This window comes from Anabrus simplex, chromosome 1 (genome assembly GCF_040414725.1).
Source record: "Anabrus simplex isolate iqAnaSimp1 chromosome 1, ASM4041472v1, whole genome shotgun sequence".
Taxonomy (NCBI): Eukaryota; Metazoa; Arthropoda; class Insecta; order Orthoptera; family Tettigoniidae; genus Anabrus; species Anabrus simplex.
In genome coordinates, this window is record NC_090265.1 from 921,375,867 (window position 1) to 921,397,353 (window position 21,487).

The window sequence follows — 21,487 nt, forward strand, 5'->3', positions numbered from 1 at the left end:
TGGAAATGTATACAGTAGCATGTAATTAAAATATCAGTAGTCAAGGTAAAAAGTTACAATAAGTTAGAACACGAGTATGTAGGACATATTAAAACATATGGGTCATAATATAAAACACTTAAAAAGTTTTAACACATTAATGTGTCTAATACAATAACAACTTGTGAATTGTCTAATGGTTGAAACAAATCATGTACTAGCTGATGATGGCCGTTAAAGAGCCGAAACCGGTACTAGTTTAATCTATTTAAAATAAAATAAATTGTGTATTGATTGGTGGAAAAACACTTTTCTTATCTATACGATGAAATTGTGAGGTATGTGCACGAAAAACTCAAGGGCAGAATGGCCATACCATGGCGCAATAAACTCTTTCCTTGACTTTCAAGGTACGCGATTAGGCTTGTACACCGCTAGCCGCTGAAGTTGGCCGAACCCGGCAAGCGAGACGTGCACGTAGTGGTTGCGGGTTATATCTGACGCTGAGTAAAAGTAACAGTTTTATAAGCAGCAGGAATATTTGCCTGATGGTTCGTCGAATTGTAAAGACGTTAGGTATTGCCAGCAAATTTTCAACGGGTTCTCCTCGGTATTACAATGCCAATTTTATGTTAATGGTCATTAAACCCGCATAAATACAGAATAATTGTGCAGCCACAAAAAAATACGGCGTAACGAAAGCCAGTGTTCGGCGTCTAAAATGTGTACTGTACAACAAAGGCATTCACATGATTTTACAAAGCACTTTTTGAGCCTGATTTAAATTTTTGAAAGAAAAAGTGGGGTTCGTCTTGGATTCGGAGAAATACGGTACTATACTATGATTTTTTCAGAATGAAATTAAACTCACACTTCACAAAAAAAAACAAAAAATAAGCCGTAGCGTGGATACCATCTGCGGAAACTCAAATTTTGAACAAGCTGATTGCCTTTTCATACTGATTTTAATGTGTGCGAGAGTTTTTCTGACTTTTATAAAAAAATCGGGTATAACAAAAATCCGCTATAGCGAGTAAACTTTTCGATGTTATGAATTCTCACTATAACGAACTTCTACTGTACTTGTTCGTGCAGTCATTAGTGAGTTGTACGAAAGAGAGTCTGAACTATTGATTGATTCATCCATCCATCGATCTTGCTTCTGATCATTCATCTGTTTTAAAATATGAATTACTACACTTGAACTTAATTTCCATAAAAAAATTTAAAAAATAAAAACCATCAACTAATTTATTGTGACATACCTGTGGTTTCTCATCCACATAGTGGGCACACTGTAGTATAAGTCGAATGGCTTCCATACTGGTATCAGGAAAGCTGGCATTACAAGCAAATTCAGACAAGCATTTTACAGAATCTTGGAATGAGTCAATCATGATTGGGAAATGCTTTGCATACAGTTCACCTGCCAAAAGATAAATCTCACTGTTCACCAGTATAAACTGTTTTACAAAGCCCGAAACATGAGATTACTAAAAACTCTTTTACATACTACCCTAAAAAAACTTCATTTAACATCCAGGTGATCACAATTCAATACCAAAGAGTAATAATCTACGCTTATAACTATGAATTAGAGAAATATGAGATTACTTTTAAGTCATACATGGTGTCATGTTTAATAAAATCACCAAGTTATTATTCTAGACAAACAATGCACAATATGTTGAAGTTGGAACATTTTACTCTACTAGTGGTCATGGTAGAAGCCTAGCACTCACCTTCTGCTTTCAAATTATCGCATCAAACATCCTTGGCAAAGTTTACCTCCTCCTAGCTTGCTAATGCAGAGCAAGCATCTACTTGACACCCATAACTAGAAATCAACAAAGAGAAACAGCCACTTCCTGACAGACATTTACAGTATTATATCTTCGAGTAATGGAAAGGGAACAAACAAGTCGTCGTCTTCTTTCACAGCTTTTCCCATACCCTGGTGGGATCACAGGTGTGATATGAAATGCACATGCGAATTTGGCACTGTTTTATACCAGACTAGCTGATGTACCCGTGCTTCGCTACGGTACTCTACACTGTATGCAGATATGGCGGGAAGTAGCTGGGGACTTAGATAATCAAATCACACTAAAGGACATCAATCTGGGCAGTGTTCCAAAGTTTAACTACTTGGATAGTAAAGTATCAAAAGACAACCTTGCAAAATATGAGGTGGACAATCGAATTAGGAAGGCAACACACTTTTACATTCCTGCCAATATTCAGGCAGGCTGTTATACTCAGTATACAGAGCAGTAATCCCATCTATCGCAGATCAGTGGCAGCAAGAGAGACAAAGTACATTACAATAAACAATGGTCAATGTAACCAATTAACTAGACCCATCTGTCTTCAGTGATGAACCTATAGAGGATGTGGACAGTTTCATCTATTTGGGCAGTGTAGTTACCAAAGATGGAGGAGCAGTACAGGATGTTTCTCAATGTATACAAAAAGCAAATGGTGCCTTTGTTCGGCTCTATCCAGAATGGAAGAACAACAAATTATCTATCAGGAACAAAATTCACATTTTCCGAAGTAATGTCAAGGCTGTTCTACTATATGGATCTGAGACCTGCAAAGTGACTAAAGTTATTACCTCCAAGTTGCAAATCTTTATCAACCGCTGTTTAAGGAAGATCCTAAACATCTACTGGCCGGTAGTAATCTCCAATCATGAACTATGGAGAAGGACGGGGGAAACCGAGATGGCCATACAGATAAAGCGGCGGAAATGGAAATAGATAGGGCATACGTTGAGGAAAGGGAATGAAGCCATTGAGAGAGAGGCACTGGATTGGAACCCACAGGGTAAAAGGAGGAGAGGAAGGCCCAAACAAATATGGCGAAGATCTGTACACATGGAGGCAATGGAAGAAGGGAAGACCTGGAGAGAGGTGAAGAGGTTGGTGGCAACAGGATCAGATGGAGATGCTTTGTTGATGCCCTATGTTCCACAAGGAACAACAGGAATTAAGTCAAGTAAGTCAATGTAACTAATTAAGGACCAACGTTGCATTAACGCAACATTTTATTTTTGTCTTTGCCCCGACTTACGGTTTCAGTGAAATTTAATTTTAAGCATCGATATATTGAACGGACATCTTAGAAATATCGTTGATCAAGTTATCCACACTAAATATATGTAATGGCATTTTTTCTGAATTTTTAAAATTGGAAAAAATCACAACATGAAATCAGGTTGAGTTCTGAGGGTTTTTTTTTTTTCTTTTCAGAAACAGAATAGATATTTTCTGTCTCTCTTCATATATTCAAATTTTATAGACATACTTAGAAGACAATAGGTCTTTTTCACACAATGACCATCACTTAAGCCTTTTTTTTAAAATTTACACTAACTTAGGGATTAACAAGGATGTTTTCCTGATTCATAAAATGCTCATTTGACTGTACTAGCAACCTCTGTTCCTTCCTTCATTAATGAAGTGTGCATTTGTAGTGCAGTGAGGAAGCATGAAACTGTAATTGTGTGCTGATAAAGAAACGATATCGCAAGAAAGTTATGTTAAACTGTATTATAAAATGAATTATTTTATAAATAGGAAATATGTTTTGTTTGCTGTGGAATTATATAGAAGATCTTTCGTATTTATATTAGGACTAGGTAATGTACCTATGCTTCGCTATGGAATTCTACATTGTATGCAGAATTCTAGGTTAGGTAGTGTACACCTTGTGAGCAAGATTGTATTATTGCATAGCTCTTAAGGTTACCCTAGAAACGTGACAGGCAAGTCAGCAAACGTCTTTTCTCATATGAAGACTGGGTTAGGGAATTTTCATTGTAATGGTAGGCCTGCTTGCCTACCACCAGTCACAATCAGGTTGGGGAGTTTTCATTATAATGGCAGACACTCACTCTCCACCTGCTTTGTTACATCCTCAGAAAGACTGTCTTAGTGGTTTTCCTAAGTGAAATGAACATAGGTCATTACAATGAGTTTGATTCCTGGTACTGTATTGCTAGAGATTTATGAATGCCAGGAAGGTTGATTTGCGGTAAAAATGGTACATGCAACTCCCTTCCACTGGGGTCCTGTCTGAAAAAGAGCTTCACCACCTCAGGATGAGCAATCGAGTTTACTTTAGTTAAGAAATATTCACAGTTGTTGCTAGGCCTATTAATATAGGCAGGCGAGATCATTAACAAAGCGATCGTTTAATATCTCGTAACTCGGGCCAATATAGGGTTTTTTGGGAGAGAAGTAGGTTTAAAATGTGATAAAAACAATTAAATCACAATTGTTTTACTCGCCAACATACCTAACAAATAATAATAATAATGATGATTTTTTATGTCCCTACTTACTGTCAATGATTTTGGAGACGCCAAACAAAACATACTAGGGTAAGGTATGCGTTAATAAAAAATGGGAGGAAAGGAATGTATGAAATTAAACATTACGATAATAAAAATGTATTACCGCCACACCTGTAGATATCTATAAATGCGGCAAACTTTCCTGTTATTTATTTTTATTCTTTCCGTTGTGGAACTTTTGGCACTATCCAGGCGATACCATACCTAACTTAAACAATGCAGTTTCTTTTATCTCATTTACAGCTGTTTAGGTAAACCCTGATGTGATACATGTAGAGAACAAGCATGAAATATACTTAAAAATAAGGGTCTGGCTTTGAACAGTCGCGCTTATCAAAAGAATGCTTCCAGTCACTATGTATTACATTCAGAAGTACAACTCGTAACATACACTAGTTATCAGCTAGTTGTTTGGCACACTTTCAACAACACGGCTTTATTCAGAAGCAGTGGCTTCTGCTACACATACACTGGCTGGATATATCAGAGACCATCTCCAGAAACCATTTGGGAATAGCTTCACACAGTTTGGACTCTATAGCCGGGAACAAAACTATTTTTAACAGGCTCAAATAGACAGGGCCTCGAATGCTCTCGGTCTCGATTGCAGTGCACGGCTGATGAGATGGCAGTCAAGATGTCACTTGGATTAAGAACACGCCAGTAGCAGGGAAGTAAGCAGCGCAAGACAATTAAAATGAAAGCAGTGATCAGGTATACTGTGTGGTAGGCCTACTGCTCAACTGACAGAGACAAATGACAGGCCATTGAGTTATTTTGTATCAATATTGCATAATATGATAATATGATACTCTTATCCCTTTTCTGTACGGGGTTGAGTATGAAGTGAGACGAATCTTCAAAGCAAGTTTTTACGACTGTATGCCCTTCCTGATGTTGACCTCATCAGAGGAATTAATGAGATGAAACGAATGACGTGATATGAGTAACTAAAACGGATTATATTTACTTTATATGTAGGCCTAAAAGTCGTGTTCATTATTTATTTACTTTTTACATTTAGAACTACTGCCTTCCAATAAAAATAGCTGATGTAACTCAAATACATTCATAGGTTTGTTAAAGAACAATGTAGAATGTTAACATGTACAATTTATAGCTCTTTATAGCCTAGAAGTCATGTGTGTACTGGGCAAAATTTGAGGTTATCGCATACTGGACCCCTTTTACTTTTTTTGGCTGTAAAAGTGGGGAATAAAGGGGTCTTAAACGCGAGTAAACACGTATTTTTACTTTAAAGGATGAAAAGCATCCAACTTCCACACTGAAGAAAACAGTGTTACATGCAATTCTCTTCCTAAATTACCTAAATGTCCAGATTCACCAAAGAATGTAGCTCTGAAGAAAAATTTTAAGTTGCTGCAGGAAAAACTTAGATGAAGGAACAAAAAGATCAGCAATTGAAGCTGCTCCTCATAAGAACTGAAATCTGTGAATTCATCAAATTGTGTTATTTCTGTGCTTGAATCAAGGTTGCAAGGTATTTCCCTTGAAGTTCTTATGAATGCTTTCACAAAAGAAGGCTTTTAGGTTTGTTCGTTCAAAGTTCTATGATTTGTTTCATTTACCCCACCCTCAACAATAACGCTGTGATAGACATGTATGTTAACTTAACCTCATTTGCAAAGACATGTATGAAGACATTGGTTTACCGCCCTTAAACCAGACTGATATTACGCTGACAGATTTTGGAAAAAACTTAATTTCACTATGAGGACACTTTCGTACCAAAATTCAGATAGAAGATGTATTTGAAGTTGGTATGTACATGGTATCCACAGACACAGTGAATATAAAGAATGAACTTTTAAATCGAGCAAAAATTACTATCAATCATGAAAACAAAAAACAAAAGAAAACTCTGATGTGAATGGAATAATAGCAAAAAACAGCCAACATGTTGCTTCTAAGTAACGATGTGACTGAAGAAGAAATGCTGAACATAAATGAAAATGTTAGAAGAGAACAGAAGGAAGAAATTGAGCAACTAATTGGTAGCTATGAATCTGACAAAACCAGAATGTCAGTGGTGAAGAGGAAAATCACAATGAAAGATGACGAACCAATTTTCAGCAGACCAAGGCATTTATCACCAGCTTAGAAATCCGTTGTTCACAATCAAGTTTCAGAGAAAAGTACACCAAACCATTGGAGGTAAGAAAATGAAAGTTATCTTGTTCATCGACGATATATGCTTATGGGGAGACTCTAAAGAAGACCTTCAAGAACAAATAAACTCCTGGACAGAAGCCGCTAAAGAATATGGACTCACTTTCAGCCAAGAGAAAAGTGAAGTTTTGGTCATAAAAAGATATGGACAACCAGTGGGACACATTGAAATGGAGAGGAAACAACTACAGACGAACCATCAATTCAAATATCTTGGAAGTGTTATCTCTGATACTGGTTCTATAGACAAGAAAATTTCCCACAGAATTCAGACAAAATAGTTAAAGACATAATATGGAACAAAAAAATACGAACAAAATGTAAGGAAGTCATATACGAAACCTGTTACATACCACTCCTGACCTATGGTTGCAAAACATGGACCATGATAAATAAAGATGTCAGTAGAATCCAGGCAGCAGAAATGAGATTTGTCCGTAGCATGAACGGTAAAACACGGAGGGACAGAGTCCATAATGAGAAATTCCGCAAGCAAGCTCAAGCTGTAGGACTACAGGACAGAATAACATTGCAGCAACTGAGATGGTATGGACATATGCGACGCATGGGAGATAACAGATTACCAAAACAAATGTATGATCTAAAACTTGAAGACAAAAGACCAAGAGGGTGACCAAGACTCAGGTACAAGGACATGGTGAAGATTGACACTGAACAACTTTGGAAAGCATCGAAGAAGGAGAGAAGTTCAGAGACCGGAACTGGTGGAGAAGCCTCGTTGCCGACCCATCGCTTAAGATGGAACAACGTGGGATATGTATGTACAATCAAGTGCAAGTGAAGAATGGCTGGAGCAGGGAATCATCAATCCCAGATCACTGGAATACGCTAGCCAAGTTGTGATGATAAAGAAGAAGGATGGATTGCCAATGAGTATGGCAGAATTAACTGAAGTGTTGCATTAAAAAAAATATGGTCTCTTGCAACTGATAGAAGACCTGCTGGATCGGTTACAAGGATCACTAGTATTTTTTTGATTTAAAGAATGGATTTTTCCACGTTCCTGCTGAGTACAAAAGTACAAAAAATACCTCGTTCGTAACACACTTAGGCCAGTACCAATTCACAAAGATACCTTTTGGATTATATAATTCTCCTGCTGTGTTCCAAAGATTTGTAAACTGTACATTTCATCCTCTGGAGGTGCAAGGAATAGTATTGATCTACATGGAAAACATCATAATTCCCACTAAACACAATGGTGAAGCAATACAGCATTTGAAGCTGGTGTTGGATACAGCTATAACATTTGGGCTGGTACTGAATAAGAAGAAATTTAATTTCCTTAAGACTAGTATTGAATTTTTAGGACATTTAGTTGAGAATAGTAAAATCCATCTGTAGCCACAGAAAACTGCCACTATATGAACTTCCTGGAGCCAACAACTGTAAAACAAGTCCAGAGTTTCATAGGCCTCTCCAGGTACTTCAGAAAGTTCTATAACAGCAACCACTGAGGAAGAAAGCAAGAACAGAGCAAGAATAGAGAGCTGCAATCACAAAACTGAGGGAAAAACATTGCATGAAACCAGTTTTAAGGATCTTCAACCCTTCTCATGAAACTGAACTACATACAGATGACAGTAAACATGGATAAGAGTAAGAAGACAACCCAACAAATAAACCACCATGGCTATGTATTCCGGCCCCATGGTGTAGGGGTAGCGTGCGTATCTCTTACCCGGAAGCCCTGGGTTTAGTTCCTGGCCAGGTCAGGGATTTTTACCTGGATCTGAGGGCTGGTTCGAGGTCCATTCAGCCTACGTTATTCGAATTGAGGAGCTATCTGATCATGAGATAGCGGCCCAAATCTAGAAAGCCACAGCCCAGAGGATTTGTTGTGGTGACCACACGACACCTCGTAATCTGCAGGCCTTCAGGCTGAGCAGCGGTCGCTTGATAGGCCAAGGCCCTTCAGGGCTCTAGTGCCATGCGGTTAGTTAATTTATAGCTATGAATTGGAAGTCCTGGTCATTATTATTGCATTAGGGTATATCCGTTGGGTGTTAATTTCACGACTGTTATAGACTGTATGGCCTTCTAGAAGACCCTGCAAAAAAAGGACTTGATCCCGAAAGTAACAAGATGGGATTTAATTCTAGAAGAGTTTCAGTATACAATACTACACCGCAATGGAAGGAGACTGCTGCATATTGACGCCTTAAGCCGATGCCTTGTCCTATAAGATATATCCAATGGACTATTGTCAAGATGAAAAGGGCACCAAGAGAAGATGGCGGGTTCAATGATAGGATTTCTTTCCGATGTGAGCGCATTTTAAGTCGTGTGTCCATCGGTACAGTAAAAACTATATCTACCATTTCTAAAGAGGAAAGGAAAGTATTAAAACATATTTAAAAAAAGAACAAATATGAAATCCTTTTCCGCTGGGGCTTATAAAATAACAACAGTGCACTGAAAGATGTGAAAAACACCAGACAACAAATATGAAAACATTTGCAAGGGGGCCCATAAAAATATCGAAGTATTATTGCAGATCACACTCTTTCTAAAACAAATGTTAGTAGAAGCCTTTTATTTTGAACCAGTGGGTTATTAAACATTATTTTTTTGGTTACACTCTTAGATAATTAATTAAAGGTTTCACTCTACCATGTGAGACTGTGAGGAATGACTTTGGCCCCCATTTTAAATCCAACAAAACTTCGACAAACTCAAAAGTGCAAGTTTCAACATTCGTGCCACCTCTGCAATTTTAAGATGTGAATGCCAATCCACTTTTGGACAATTTTTATTGTCTTCATTAGTAAGGAATTTCATGACTTTTTCCGTACCCATAACTAGGCTATCACAAGACAAATATGCACCACGCTAGTCAACTTCACAAGATTATGTTCCTAATCCAGATATAGACTATCACATGACAAATATTCACTAGCCTTCACTGTACCAATGCTGCTAGAAACAACTACATTCTATGAAAATTATCAGGAACAAGTTGAGGAGCACAACCGCAAACAATTAGAACATCAGCTCTAGCTCTATGCTACTCTGCAGGAGAATATGCCTCCCCAGTTTGGTACAGGTCAGCTCATATGAAGCAGGTCAACATCGCTCTAACGAAAGCTGCAGGATCACTACTGGATGTTTGAAACCTACACTCATTGAAAGGTCCAACTTTTAGCTGGTATTGCTTCTGATGAGATTCGTAGGGAGGTAGCAGCTAACAAAGAAAGGCTACAATCATCTTCTTCAGAAACACACTCTCTCTATGGATACCACCCAGCCATACAGAGGCTAAAATCTAGAAAAAGTTTTCTCCGCACATCAGTTAACCTTGAGGGGAAAGCAGAGAATGCTAGGGTCAAAATGTGGAAAGAAAGAATCAACCACCTTTCCAACTGGATAGAGCCGAAGGAAAGTCTTCCATGTGGACACCAGGAGAAGTGGACAGTATGGAAAGCCCTTAACAGACTCCGCACAGAAGTCGGCAGAACAAAAGTAAATTTGCGGAAGTGGGGTTTCTCAAGTGATTCATCACTTTGTGATTGCGGAGAGCAGCAGACGATCCATCATCTATGTCAGTGTGTTTTATGTCCTTCAATGTGCACTATGTGCACTATTGACATCGCTCAATACTGGGAAAGAATTATCTAGCTCTTGAACTGTTGCTTTATCTGTGACTGTATAATAGACCTGTACAGTATATCTGTATAGCAGGAATGTAGATATCATGTTTTCTTTTAATACTGTGACTGTATAATAGACCTGTATATTTGTATAGTAGGAATGTAGATATCATGTTTTTTTTAAATATCTGTAAGTAAGGTTGATACTTCTAAACTGAATGGAATGCAAAAGACAAGCACAAACAGGTTCACTGTGTTATTCAGCAATCTTGCTGCTAACCGGCAAGCTAAACTGAACATTCCTGAGGCTAAGGGCTTGCTCCCCAAAGGTGCAACTTATCCTGTGAAACTCAGGAATTATAGGTATTTTCCTGTAATCATGCACTGCAGCGATGGCTCTTACCAAAGATGGAAATTACGTTTGTTTCACGAGGGATTAAAAATATCATTTTCAGGGCCAGGAAAAATGTGACTGCAGTAAGTGGTAATAATGAAAATTCATGATGTGGTAAGCAAGGTATTTTTATATAGATTTAGTATGATGAGAATCGGGACTTCAAATTTACAACGTACTAAGCGGGGAAAAAGTGATAATGAGGAATGCACTAACAAAGTTTCACTCTATTCTCAGTGATAGATGGATTTACAAAGTTTGTACGGCTTTATCCTATGAAGTCTGGAACTGCTAGAGAAGTGTCATCAAGTTAAGAGTCACAGAAGGCAGTGTTTAGGAATCCAGCACAGGTAATCTCTGATGGAGGATCAGCATTCACTTCAAAGGAGTTTGAGGAATATTGTAAGTCTGAGGATATCTTGTATAAGCTGACTGATAACCACTGGACTGCCACGAGCCAACGGACAAATAAAAAGGATTAAGCAATTGTTGTACCAGCCCCAGCCCAATGTCAGATGAGAACCCAACGAAGTGGTATAAATATGTTGAGGCTGTACAAAGGACCATAAACTCACTGTATCAATAAAGCAGCAACAGGACTAACTTTGAGCTTCTAATGGGGGTTAGACTGTGCAATAAAACTGATATCAGAATAAGAGAACTCATCAATAAGGAACCAGTAGAGAACTTTAAGGAACAGAGATATCTGAGAGAACAAGCAAAGAGTCAAATCCTGAAAATACTAAGAGAGAATCAAGAAACCTTCAACAGACATCGATGGCCTGCACTTCAGTATCAGCTACATAATTTGTGAGCGAGTGCAGTGGATGCTGTTGCTGTAATAACATATAGATTTTCATAGGTAATTTAATGTAGTTTTTTTGTACAATCATTTATTATGTGCAATAGTTAGTTTTTAAGTATTTGTGTACAGGTAATAGCCATTTAAGAATATATTAGTTTTTGTAAAACATTTTGTTACTTGTTGGATAACCCTAGTAAGTTAAAATTTTTGATTTCGTAAAAATTAAAATATGTGTTGAATAATTAAAATTGCGGTGGACACTGTTGCTGTAATAACATATAGATTTTCATAGGTAATTTAATGTAGTTTTTCTGTACAATTATTTATTATAGTATACAATAGTTAGTTTTGAAGTATTTGTGTACAGGCAATAGCCATTTAAAAATATTATTTTTTATAAAACATTGTTACTTGTTGGGTAACCCTCATAAGTTAAAAATTTTTGATTTTGTAAAAGTTAAAATATGTGTGTTTGTTGAATAATTTGATGGCTGTAAACTAAAGCTAGCCCAGGCACCAAAATGAAAAGCAAATACTGTACCTATGACCTACAAAGGCCTTGCGAGTCAGCACAATTTACAAGCAGGTTATGCTCTACGAGAAATGACTTGCATAAAGCCCCAGCATTTGTCACAGGATTTACATCTTAGTTTCTGCATGAAAAGTTCACTTTCTGCTTCTGTTCTACACAATGGACACTCTCCTTATGTTTCTTCACTGGCACGTTTCAGTATACAGTGAAATCTCGATACGATACCTTTCTTCTTTTTTTTTTTAAGTCAAGAATTTCAGGTTTGGTCCATATTGAATGACCCTATTTGGCTGATGATGACGTCCATGGATGTTGAAACCGGCACTATTTAATAAATGACGATGTAATTTTAATCAACAACATATCTTGTATTGAAAAGGTGGATCTTGTACAATTTAAATTGTTTTGACAACGATACCTTGCGGACAAAAAGAAAAATATTGTTGTAGAGGAGTTATTGTTATAAAGAGAATTTGGAATAACACCTTCTCGTGTCAATTGGTGAACAGATTAAAACCTGGAAATTGAATTACCTACCACATGGTACCATTTAATTTAATTTAAATTTAATTTAATTACTACAAATACAGTGTATACGATTTGAGAGAACAGAAACACAGAAAGAAATATGAAATTACACTTATGTATCTTACCTACGTTCAGCAGAGTACAGTCATGTTGACAATGTGCAGTAATTACATTTTCGTACACTTGCAGCATCTGTTATTCACACTATGCAGCACTTCACTATTGTAAACTACTTCACTTAAAGAAATCTGAAATGGTAATCTGTTTGACAGTTTTCTTTACAGAAAGTGAAACACACAAAAGACCTGATCGCGTCGAGGTTCTCTAAGTGATTTTCCAGAACACATGGAACACTCGATAGAAAATTCTGGAGCGCTTCACAAGATGCAATAGCTTGTGGAAGAGTAAGCAATGGTTCGTTACATCGTTCTTCTCCTTCTTCTTCTTCTTCTTCTCCTTGATCTACTGCCTGGATTCCCTGAATTTCCTCCACAATTGTTTCATCCGTGAGTTCAGAAAACACAAGGATTTCGTCATCAACCGAAAGATATTCTTCCGCTCCTGGAACATTCTCATTCTTACCAAGCTGTTCGCCGTAGTTAGAAAGAATACTACCCAGTACTTTCACACTCACATCATACTCAAAATCGTCACAGTCAACCTCTTCTTCAGGTGAAAATCCTGCCTTTCTCCAACAATTCCTCACGGTCTCTGATTTCACTTGATGCCAGCTTGCAGCTGTCATGTCACATGCCTGTTTTATATTAACCTGTTGCACATTTGACAGATTTCTTCCTAAATTTGCGATAATCCTCTCGACCAAGTTGGTTCTGTAGTACCATTTAAGACACTTTATTATTCCTATATCTAAAGGTTGCAGGATCGAGGTACAATTTGCCGCGATGTAGAAGATCTCCACATGTTGCAGGACTGGTAGTTGCTTGTGAGCTGCGCAATTATCCACGATGAGTGCAATGTTCCTTTTCTTCTTAATTTCAAGCATCCAGTTTCAGAAGCCACTCCGAGAACATAGTAGCGGTCATCCACGCCCTCTTCTTTGCACTGTAGTCAACTAAAATTTGAAATGAGAAAACTCGTAGTGAGGCACAGTGTACAGTACAGTACACATAAAAAAAAAAAAAAAAAAAAAATCAGATTATTTGACAGATGTAATAATGCTCAGAGTGATTTTAAAATGACTTACCTGGCAAACTTTTAACATTTTTGAAGCATCTAGGCTTAAGGCATTCCTGTCTGGTTCACACACAGGAGAGCAGTTAAACGCTGCTTGGATTTTTTGCTCCATTGAATTTCTTTCCTTTCAAAGACAAGGTTTTCTCAGGGAGAAGTTGATCAAAAATCCTAGTCTCGTCAGCGTTATAGGTATCTTCTGGTGTGTATTTCTGTGCTATTTCTTTCATTGAATTACTTCGCCAATGATCAGCGTCACCTGTCGCAGAAGACTTCTCTTCTCCTTGAATTGATTTAAAAGTCATACCATGACGATCTCTAAACCCAATAAGCCACCCATTGCTGCTCTAAAGTCGTCTACACCCAGCAGGTTAGCAAACTCTCTAGCTTGGGCACAAAGTAGTGGCCGGTTAATTGGAATATTGAGGGTTCTTTTCTCATTGAACCACTTCAACATTCCAGCATCAATGTCGCTGTACGTCGCAGTTTTTATGCGTTTTCCTCCAGGATTTACAGCATTTGATTTTAACGTTTCCTCAATCTCTTTTCTTTTCTTCCAAAATGTAGCCACTGTTGATTGCGAAAGGCCGTGTTTTCTTGCTACATCTGTTTGTTTCATTTCCCCATCTATTTCGTTAATTATTGCTATTTCTGCTGTAGACTTACTTGTTTCTGGGAACGTGAAGCCATGCTATAAAGAATACAGTAATGTATGTACAATACAAAAAAGAGCACTTCAAAATACCTGCACTACCTCTCCAGGGCGAAACACGACTACGGCAACGATGACAGTCGATGGAAGGAACGAGAATGTGTCAAAACAATGTATAGTTTAGTACACTAATGAGAGCGCTATGGTTTCTAACAGCTATTCCGCAGCTACTGTATTATTGTTTAAATCTTAAAGATATGCATTCCTTCTAGATCTTCTTGGAATTCTATACCTGGTGAATCCCTAGAGTTGCACAATAAACCTACCCTTAGATAAACAGCTACCGTACATTATACAGTAATCACTTGCTTCCTTTGCTTACGCAATTGAAAAGTTTGTTCTTCATTACGCAGTTACATATGGTCCTGATAATTTCTATGCTTAAATCATTGTAGTACAGAGGGGATGTTCATCGGAGGGAACTGAAAAATGGATCGAAGTAGAGAGATTTTTTGTGATAGAGAATAGGGGATCTTAAATTGTATTGTTTATCATCCTAATAATGGGGAATATATCCAATTAATGCAATACCCAACAAATGAAAAATATACGCCAACACAGGTTTTCCTGATAAAACAAAAAGTAGTGTCCGAATTCACCCCGTACTTCGGGGTGATTTCGGACGCACATGCATTTTAAACCGCTGTCCGAAGTTTCAAAGCGTATTAGGTGATTTCGGACATAAATAGTCCTTTATACAATTCCTCATTCTTTTTGCTCTAGTTTTGTGATATTTAAAGTGTTCGGAGGGTGTCCAAAATATGACTTAACTGGTTAAAATCATTGTTATGATAAATGTAATGTGTTACTGATCGATCTTTTTTTCTGGCAAGGTAAATGTAAAGTTTTCCGGTCTAAATTGAAAAATTAATAGTTATAAACTGTACAGGGATCCTACTGAGAAATTTTAATAATTTTTCTTACAAAAGATACAAATATCAGAGCAAAAAAATCGATACAATGAACTTGTAGTTGCCACGGCCTATAAATCTAAAATACGTTTTCTTTGAAAATAAACATTCCTCTCTTCTCAACTTGGACTGGAAGTATTTTTGAAATTTGTTCTTTAGCTATTGTATCCTCAACAGGGATGTTAGGGAAGACAAACACTTTTCTGCTCTTTTTATATGGGCGCAAGTTTTGACATCCACATCCCTTGAACGAATATTTCAGGCCAGGTCAAAATACTGCCTGTATGTTCTTTGTTCCTCAACTTGTATTTATAATCTGCTACAAGGAAAGCCTCTTCTTGCACCACCAGAACGTCATTACATTCATTGTGTGCTTCATCGCATTAATTTTCGATGCTGCTGCCAGCGCCATCAATTGTTTCTGCACTGCTTTCATCTCGGCGGAAGTCACGGCCAAAAATCGGCTTCCCAGGTAGAACATTTCATTTGCGGCGGCGGCGGGAAGTAGCAGGTTGTGTTGGGTACGGTATTTGGTTGGAGCATGGCTGGAGGGTGACGAGCTTCCATGAGCATTTCCTTCTTCCACCTTTAGCATAGGTTGTCTTCCCATTTTTAGGATGTACATTCCGCAATTTATTTTGTGCGGTGGACCAAGGCATAGGCCTACCATAGAAATCAATAATGCATTCCTATAAGACAACTTGCCACGTTTAATGTCACGTACGGCTTTTTCTAATAATTTTGGTTCGTGATTACCCTCAAAGCAGCATCTTTCTGCCTCTGATAATTTCTAGGCATTGTCCGAAATCACCCAGACTGCTTTTAATTTTCAGTAAAATGTGCGTAAAACACTATTTATCACTAAATTACACCAAAATTCCACAGCAATAGTTTATAAACACTTCAGTCAGTTGAACTCACTAAAAACCAAAGTTATAATGCATTCCTTCCGACCGCGACAATCGAAAGTATCCACTTAATGCATGAACTTTCAACATTGCCAGTACACACGGGAAATTTTCCAAAGTATGATGTCGATTCGTAATAAAAAGCACAGGACGCGGGAAACATAACCTCAAGGTCAAACTAAAACGCGCGCGGAAGTGCAAAGCACCGGCTGCTCGTTGCTATGCGACAAAATACGGCAAATCTACCATACTGTCCGAAACCACCTCTGTGTCCGAAATCGCCCCGTTTGACGGTATCACTGCATCGAGAAAAAAAGTAACATTGTATCAATGGGTTTTATGCCAGAAACACAATATTTTATCGTTATAGAGGGGATAATCGTTGTATTGATAATCGTTCTACAGAGATTTCACTGTATTGCACTTTCTGATATAAGCCACAGATAAATCACATTCAGACATAGTACAGTACAAAACATGAAAGTTGGTCCCTTCCCTGACTCACTCAAGCATGGAAACTTTTCCTTATAAATTCTTTTAAACAATGCATCAGGATCACATTTCTTTCACATTTTGGTCAAAAAATAATTAAGACATACAAGACATACAACTGAAAAACAGTATTATGTGACATTTTTTCTCAACACAAGCACTGACGCAGGTCCTACCTCGGGTACATGTCTATGGCTGCCACTTTTGAGGTTAGGGTTATTCCCTTGTGACTAGTTGTTGTTATTAGAACTATTATCGAACACCCATACTCAGTTATCTCTTGCCAGAATGAGGGAAGGCACAGAATTTTTAAAAAAATACAAAAATTACTTAATTGTCCTCAAAATGGGGGGTGGGGGTGGGGAGTGGGGGGTAGAGTGGCGGCGGCGGATCGGTCCTAGCGATCAGGAGGAAGGATGAAAAATAGGGAGAGTTGACACGGCTACTATCAGTCAGAGTTCCTAATTAATCTGATCACAACAGATAAACAACCATTTACCAGGACTAGTTGTGTAAATATAGAGTCCTTAATACTATAAATCACAAAATAACAGTTTCATCACATACAAACTACTGTATCTCCAAGACTCAAAGAAAACATAACAGAACTAAATGTTCAGAATTATTAAACTGAGATACACTACAGGGAGATTTCACAAGCACTAGCAGCAGTAAAAATTATATTGTAAACTAAGTTAACAACTTCCCTTACCAATAATTTTTCCTGTAGTTTGGAAAGCCAATTCCACAATCGCTTCATCATGATCTGATGCTGCAAGGTGGAACACACTGAAAATGTTTTTCCAGCCTGAACGTATATTAGGTGCTTGAGAATTTACCATTTGCGCAATACACCTCACAACCATATCACGAATTGCTGGAGATCTGAAAGCACAAACAACACGACTGATTATAATGATGCTATAAAGATTAATAAGTAAAACTGTAAATGCAAAAATCACAGTCAAAGATACATTACCATTAAAAGCCGTCCCCCTATGGGTGTAAGAATAAAATCCATGGTACCCCCTGCCTGTTGTAAGAAATGAATAAACAAGGACTAGGGGTTCTCAACTCGGCCTCCCTTGGTTGACTCTTGTCCTGTTCCGAGCCTGACGATATCAGGTTTTGCAAGGCCTAAGGAGTCTTTCATTTTCACACCATTTACAGCCTCTTCCTTTGCTTTTGCTGATACTTTCATTCTTCAAACTTTTGGACCGTTCTCTTAAAACAGTAATCTCCACCACCACCACCACCGACCATAAAAAAAAAAAAAAAAATATTGAAAAAAAAAAAAGGCTACTGTCTAGCTACTTAGTTTTAATTTTTTTTTTTTTTGTGGCTTTACGTCGCACCGACATAGATAGGTCTTATGGCGATGATGAGATAGGAAAGGCCAGGAGTTAGAAGGAAGCGCCGTGGCCTTAATTAAGGCATAGCCAGAGCATTTACCTGGTGTGAAAATGGGAAACCACAGAAAACCATCTTCAGGGCTGCTGACAGTGGGATTCTTTTTTTTTTTTTGCTTCACGTCGCACCGACATAGATAGGTCTTATAGCGACGATGGGATGGGAAAGGCCAAGGAATGGGAAGGAAGCGGCCGTGGCCTTAATTAAGGCAGAGCCCCAGCATTTGACTGGTGTGAAAATGGGAAACCACGGAAAACCATCTTCAGGGCTGCAACAGTGGGGTTCGAGTCCACCATCTCCCGATTACTGGATACTGGCCGCACTTAAGCGACTGCAGCTATCGAGCTCGGTGACAGTGGGATTCGAACCCACTATCTCCCAGATGCAAGATCCAAGACGCGCACCCCTAACCACACGTCTAACTCGCTCGGTCTCTACTTAACTGAAGCACTATATTTAATTTCAGGCAGTATCAAAGCAAGGACAATCAGAGAAATATCCTACATAGAAGAGTTAAAATACTGGTACATGAAGTAAAGACTGAAATATGAATATCATATGATTATAAAGTTATTAGAAAATGAAATGTCGTATATTACAGAAAAATGGTTTATATATTCTAAAGGAATTTGGGAAAGGGTAGTGAAAGATGAGAAACAAGTCATATGATATAATTTGTCCCCAAACCTCATGCATTAAAATTTTAAAAGTTTAATATCAGGAAATAATGCATCCTTTTAGGCACAAATTTTATTGAGAAAGTTGCCCCAAAAGCTGTATTCATCCATAAAAGGCATGGTTATGAGATATTTTAATTGCAGTATTAATGATAACTTAAGTCCCGGATCTTGCCTGAATGGTCAGCATTGAGGTCTTTAGATCAGAAAGTTCCAGGGTGGATTCCTGGCTTTGTCAGGGATTTTAATCATATCTGGTTAATTCCTCTGCCTTGCAGACTGGGTGTTTATGCATACCTGCAAACTTTCCAAATGACCTTTCAGTAAAATCCCCCACATGTCAAGATACGCGGGAATCCAATGCACCAAAATGCAGTAAAACATGAATAAATTCATGTACTGTAAAAGTCTGTTATATCGAGAATTCATAACAGCAAAAAATGTACTCGCTATAGTGGATTGTCGTTATATTGGATTTTTCATGAAAGTTGGGGAAAACCCCGTACATGTTAAAATCTGTACGAAATAGCAATCGGTTTGTTCAGAACTTGTGTTTTCACTGATGATCTCGATTTATCCGTCACTAAAACTGAAGACCACTTGACATACAAAATCTATAGAAAACCTACACAAACCTCCAATACTATAAAAGAAGATTCCACTCACCCTAATGCATACAAAAAGGCAGAAGGCAGCATACTACTGTATGATATACAGAGCTTTCAACACACTCCTGTCCCAGGAAGAATTAAATAAAGAACTAAACCTAATTCACGAAATAGCAGAGCACAACGGATACAATAGAAACATGACAAACAATATCATTCACAAAATAAAACATCAACCGAAATCCAAATTAAGTAGAAACAACAAACCTAAGAAAGACTACGCACTTTTTACCTTTAACAACATCCGCATCCACCCCATAACTAATATTTTCAAAAGACACAATCTAAGTACAGAACCACACGTAATAACACTTCCATTTTACATAACACTAAATCTATCAATGAAAACAACAAATACAGCCACTCAGGAGTATACCGCATAAAATGCATCGGGCGCACCGGCAGATGTTTTTCTATTCACTGCAACGAACATATCAATGCCACTAAATATAATCACTTTTCATCCATAGGGCAACATGTAGAGGAATACAAGAATAAGTTCACTAATATCGAGAATGACATGGAAATTTTAAATATGAACCCTACAATATAATGGAAGATTTTTATATCAATATGGACCAATACGCTAATCCCAACTTCAACTTAAATGAAATTACAGATAAAACAAACATTCTCTTCAACACAGTCATTCCCATTCTAAAAGACACATATTTAAAAAGAATCGATACAAACCCACACACAACCAAAAGACATACCCCACTCCACCCTTCCCCCTCCAGAGGCTGCTTCCCCCTTTCCACCACCTCTCAATCTGAACACTCCGACAGCCACACGACGTACACGCAACAGTGTGTAGCACACTCCCAACTATACTTAAGGACATATCCAGCCCACACGTAAGTAACACGCATTCTATAAAACAAACCATTTGGCAGGCACACTCTATCAGTTATTCTAATTCCTACTTCCCTTTTCTTTCTCAGATTTTTGAATTTACCTAAGCGTAAATATAAGTAAGAAGAGGGGAGCTCCATCAACCTAATTTCTTTAATTTCAATATGTCATACATAGCATCATATGCCTCAACAAGGATCCTGAAAACTAGCATGTATCAGCAACAACACAGACTAAGAATGAACACAGTACCTGTTAAACAAGCTATAGAACCTCAATCTACTGAATGCAACGTTCCCCCGCAAACTTGCGGCCAAACAATGCATCTTGATTCTATCTATACAACAGTTGGATATAATGATGGCATACTGCATAGATATTTGAACTTGACACCAAAACCTCAGTGACCCTTTATTCTCTAAGAACTATATCCTATTTTTAACCTCAGCTATACAATTTTTGAAACAGTGGCATTCATGGGACTCCAGCATGCCAAAGACCTTCATTGTACCATTTGTATATATCTTGTTTGACGTAATGTTCGCAACAGCATAGATATTTGAATGGGACTCCAACAAATCAAAGCCCTATAATTGTACCATATGTATATGTCTTAACATTAGTATTATATTAGAATAAGGCATTGTTGTTTAATTAATTTTAATAATGTTTTATTATGTACAATCGCTATTAAGCAGGTTCACCAACAGCTGACGATGACTTATTTATAGGTCGAAACCGGTACTGTTTTAATGTAAACAATTCTAAAAATTTTGTAAAATAAAGTATTGATTAGGTGGAAAACTTATCCTTCATACTTGTGTGAATGAAACCGCTGTCGGACGGATGCCTTCCAGGCTTCCTCGAGTCTACAAGGCTGGAAAGTGGAGCAATGGTACTGATCTGTGCAAATCCAGAATAAAAGTTGGCTGGAACAGACAGTGGCCAATTGCAACCTTTGGAAAGGGGAGAATTTGGAGGTGGCAGAACCCAAGAAGGTGCTGAATACTACAAAGGTCATCACCAAGTTTATATGACAAGATGAAGGCTGATGATGTGCTTGTCAGGCTACATCAGCATGACATCAAACTTCCGACGAAAGAGTGGAGAGTGCTGAATGCAACAACTACTGATGACACAGGAAGGATAATTGTTTTGGCCCTTAATGAAAGAGATTTTGAAGATCTCAAGAAGAGAGGCCTTAAGGCCAAGCATGGTCTTGGGGCAGATCAAATTTCAAGTAATTAAGGAAAAAACAAAACCT

General features: G+C 37.8%; 1 protein-coding gene across 1 annotated transcript in view; it reads right to left on the reverse strand.

Annotated features, from left to right (window-relative positions):
- Sec71 (ADP ribosylation factor guanine nucleotide exchange factor Sec71) overlaps positions 1-21,487 on the reverse strand; it is a 452,892-nt gene that overhangs the window by 141,214 nt on the left and 290,191 nt on the right. The window contains exons 21-22 of the mRNA XM_067136654.2: positions 17,326-17,498; positions 1,245-1,405 (exon numbers count right to left, since the gene is read on the reverse strand). Of these exons, the coding sequence (XP_066992755.2) occupies positions 1,245-1,405; positions 17,326-17,498 (334 nt within the window). The remainder of the gene's footprint in view (positions 1-1,244; positions 1,406-17,325; positions 17,499-21,487) is intronic.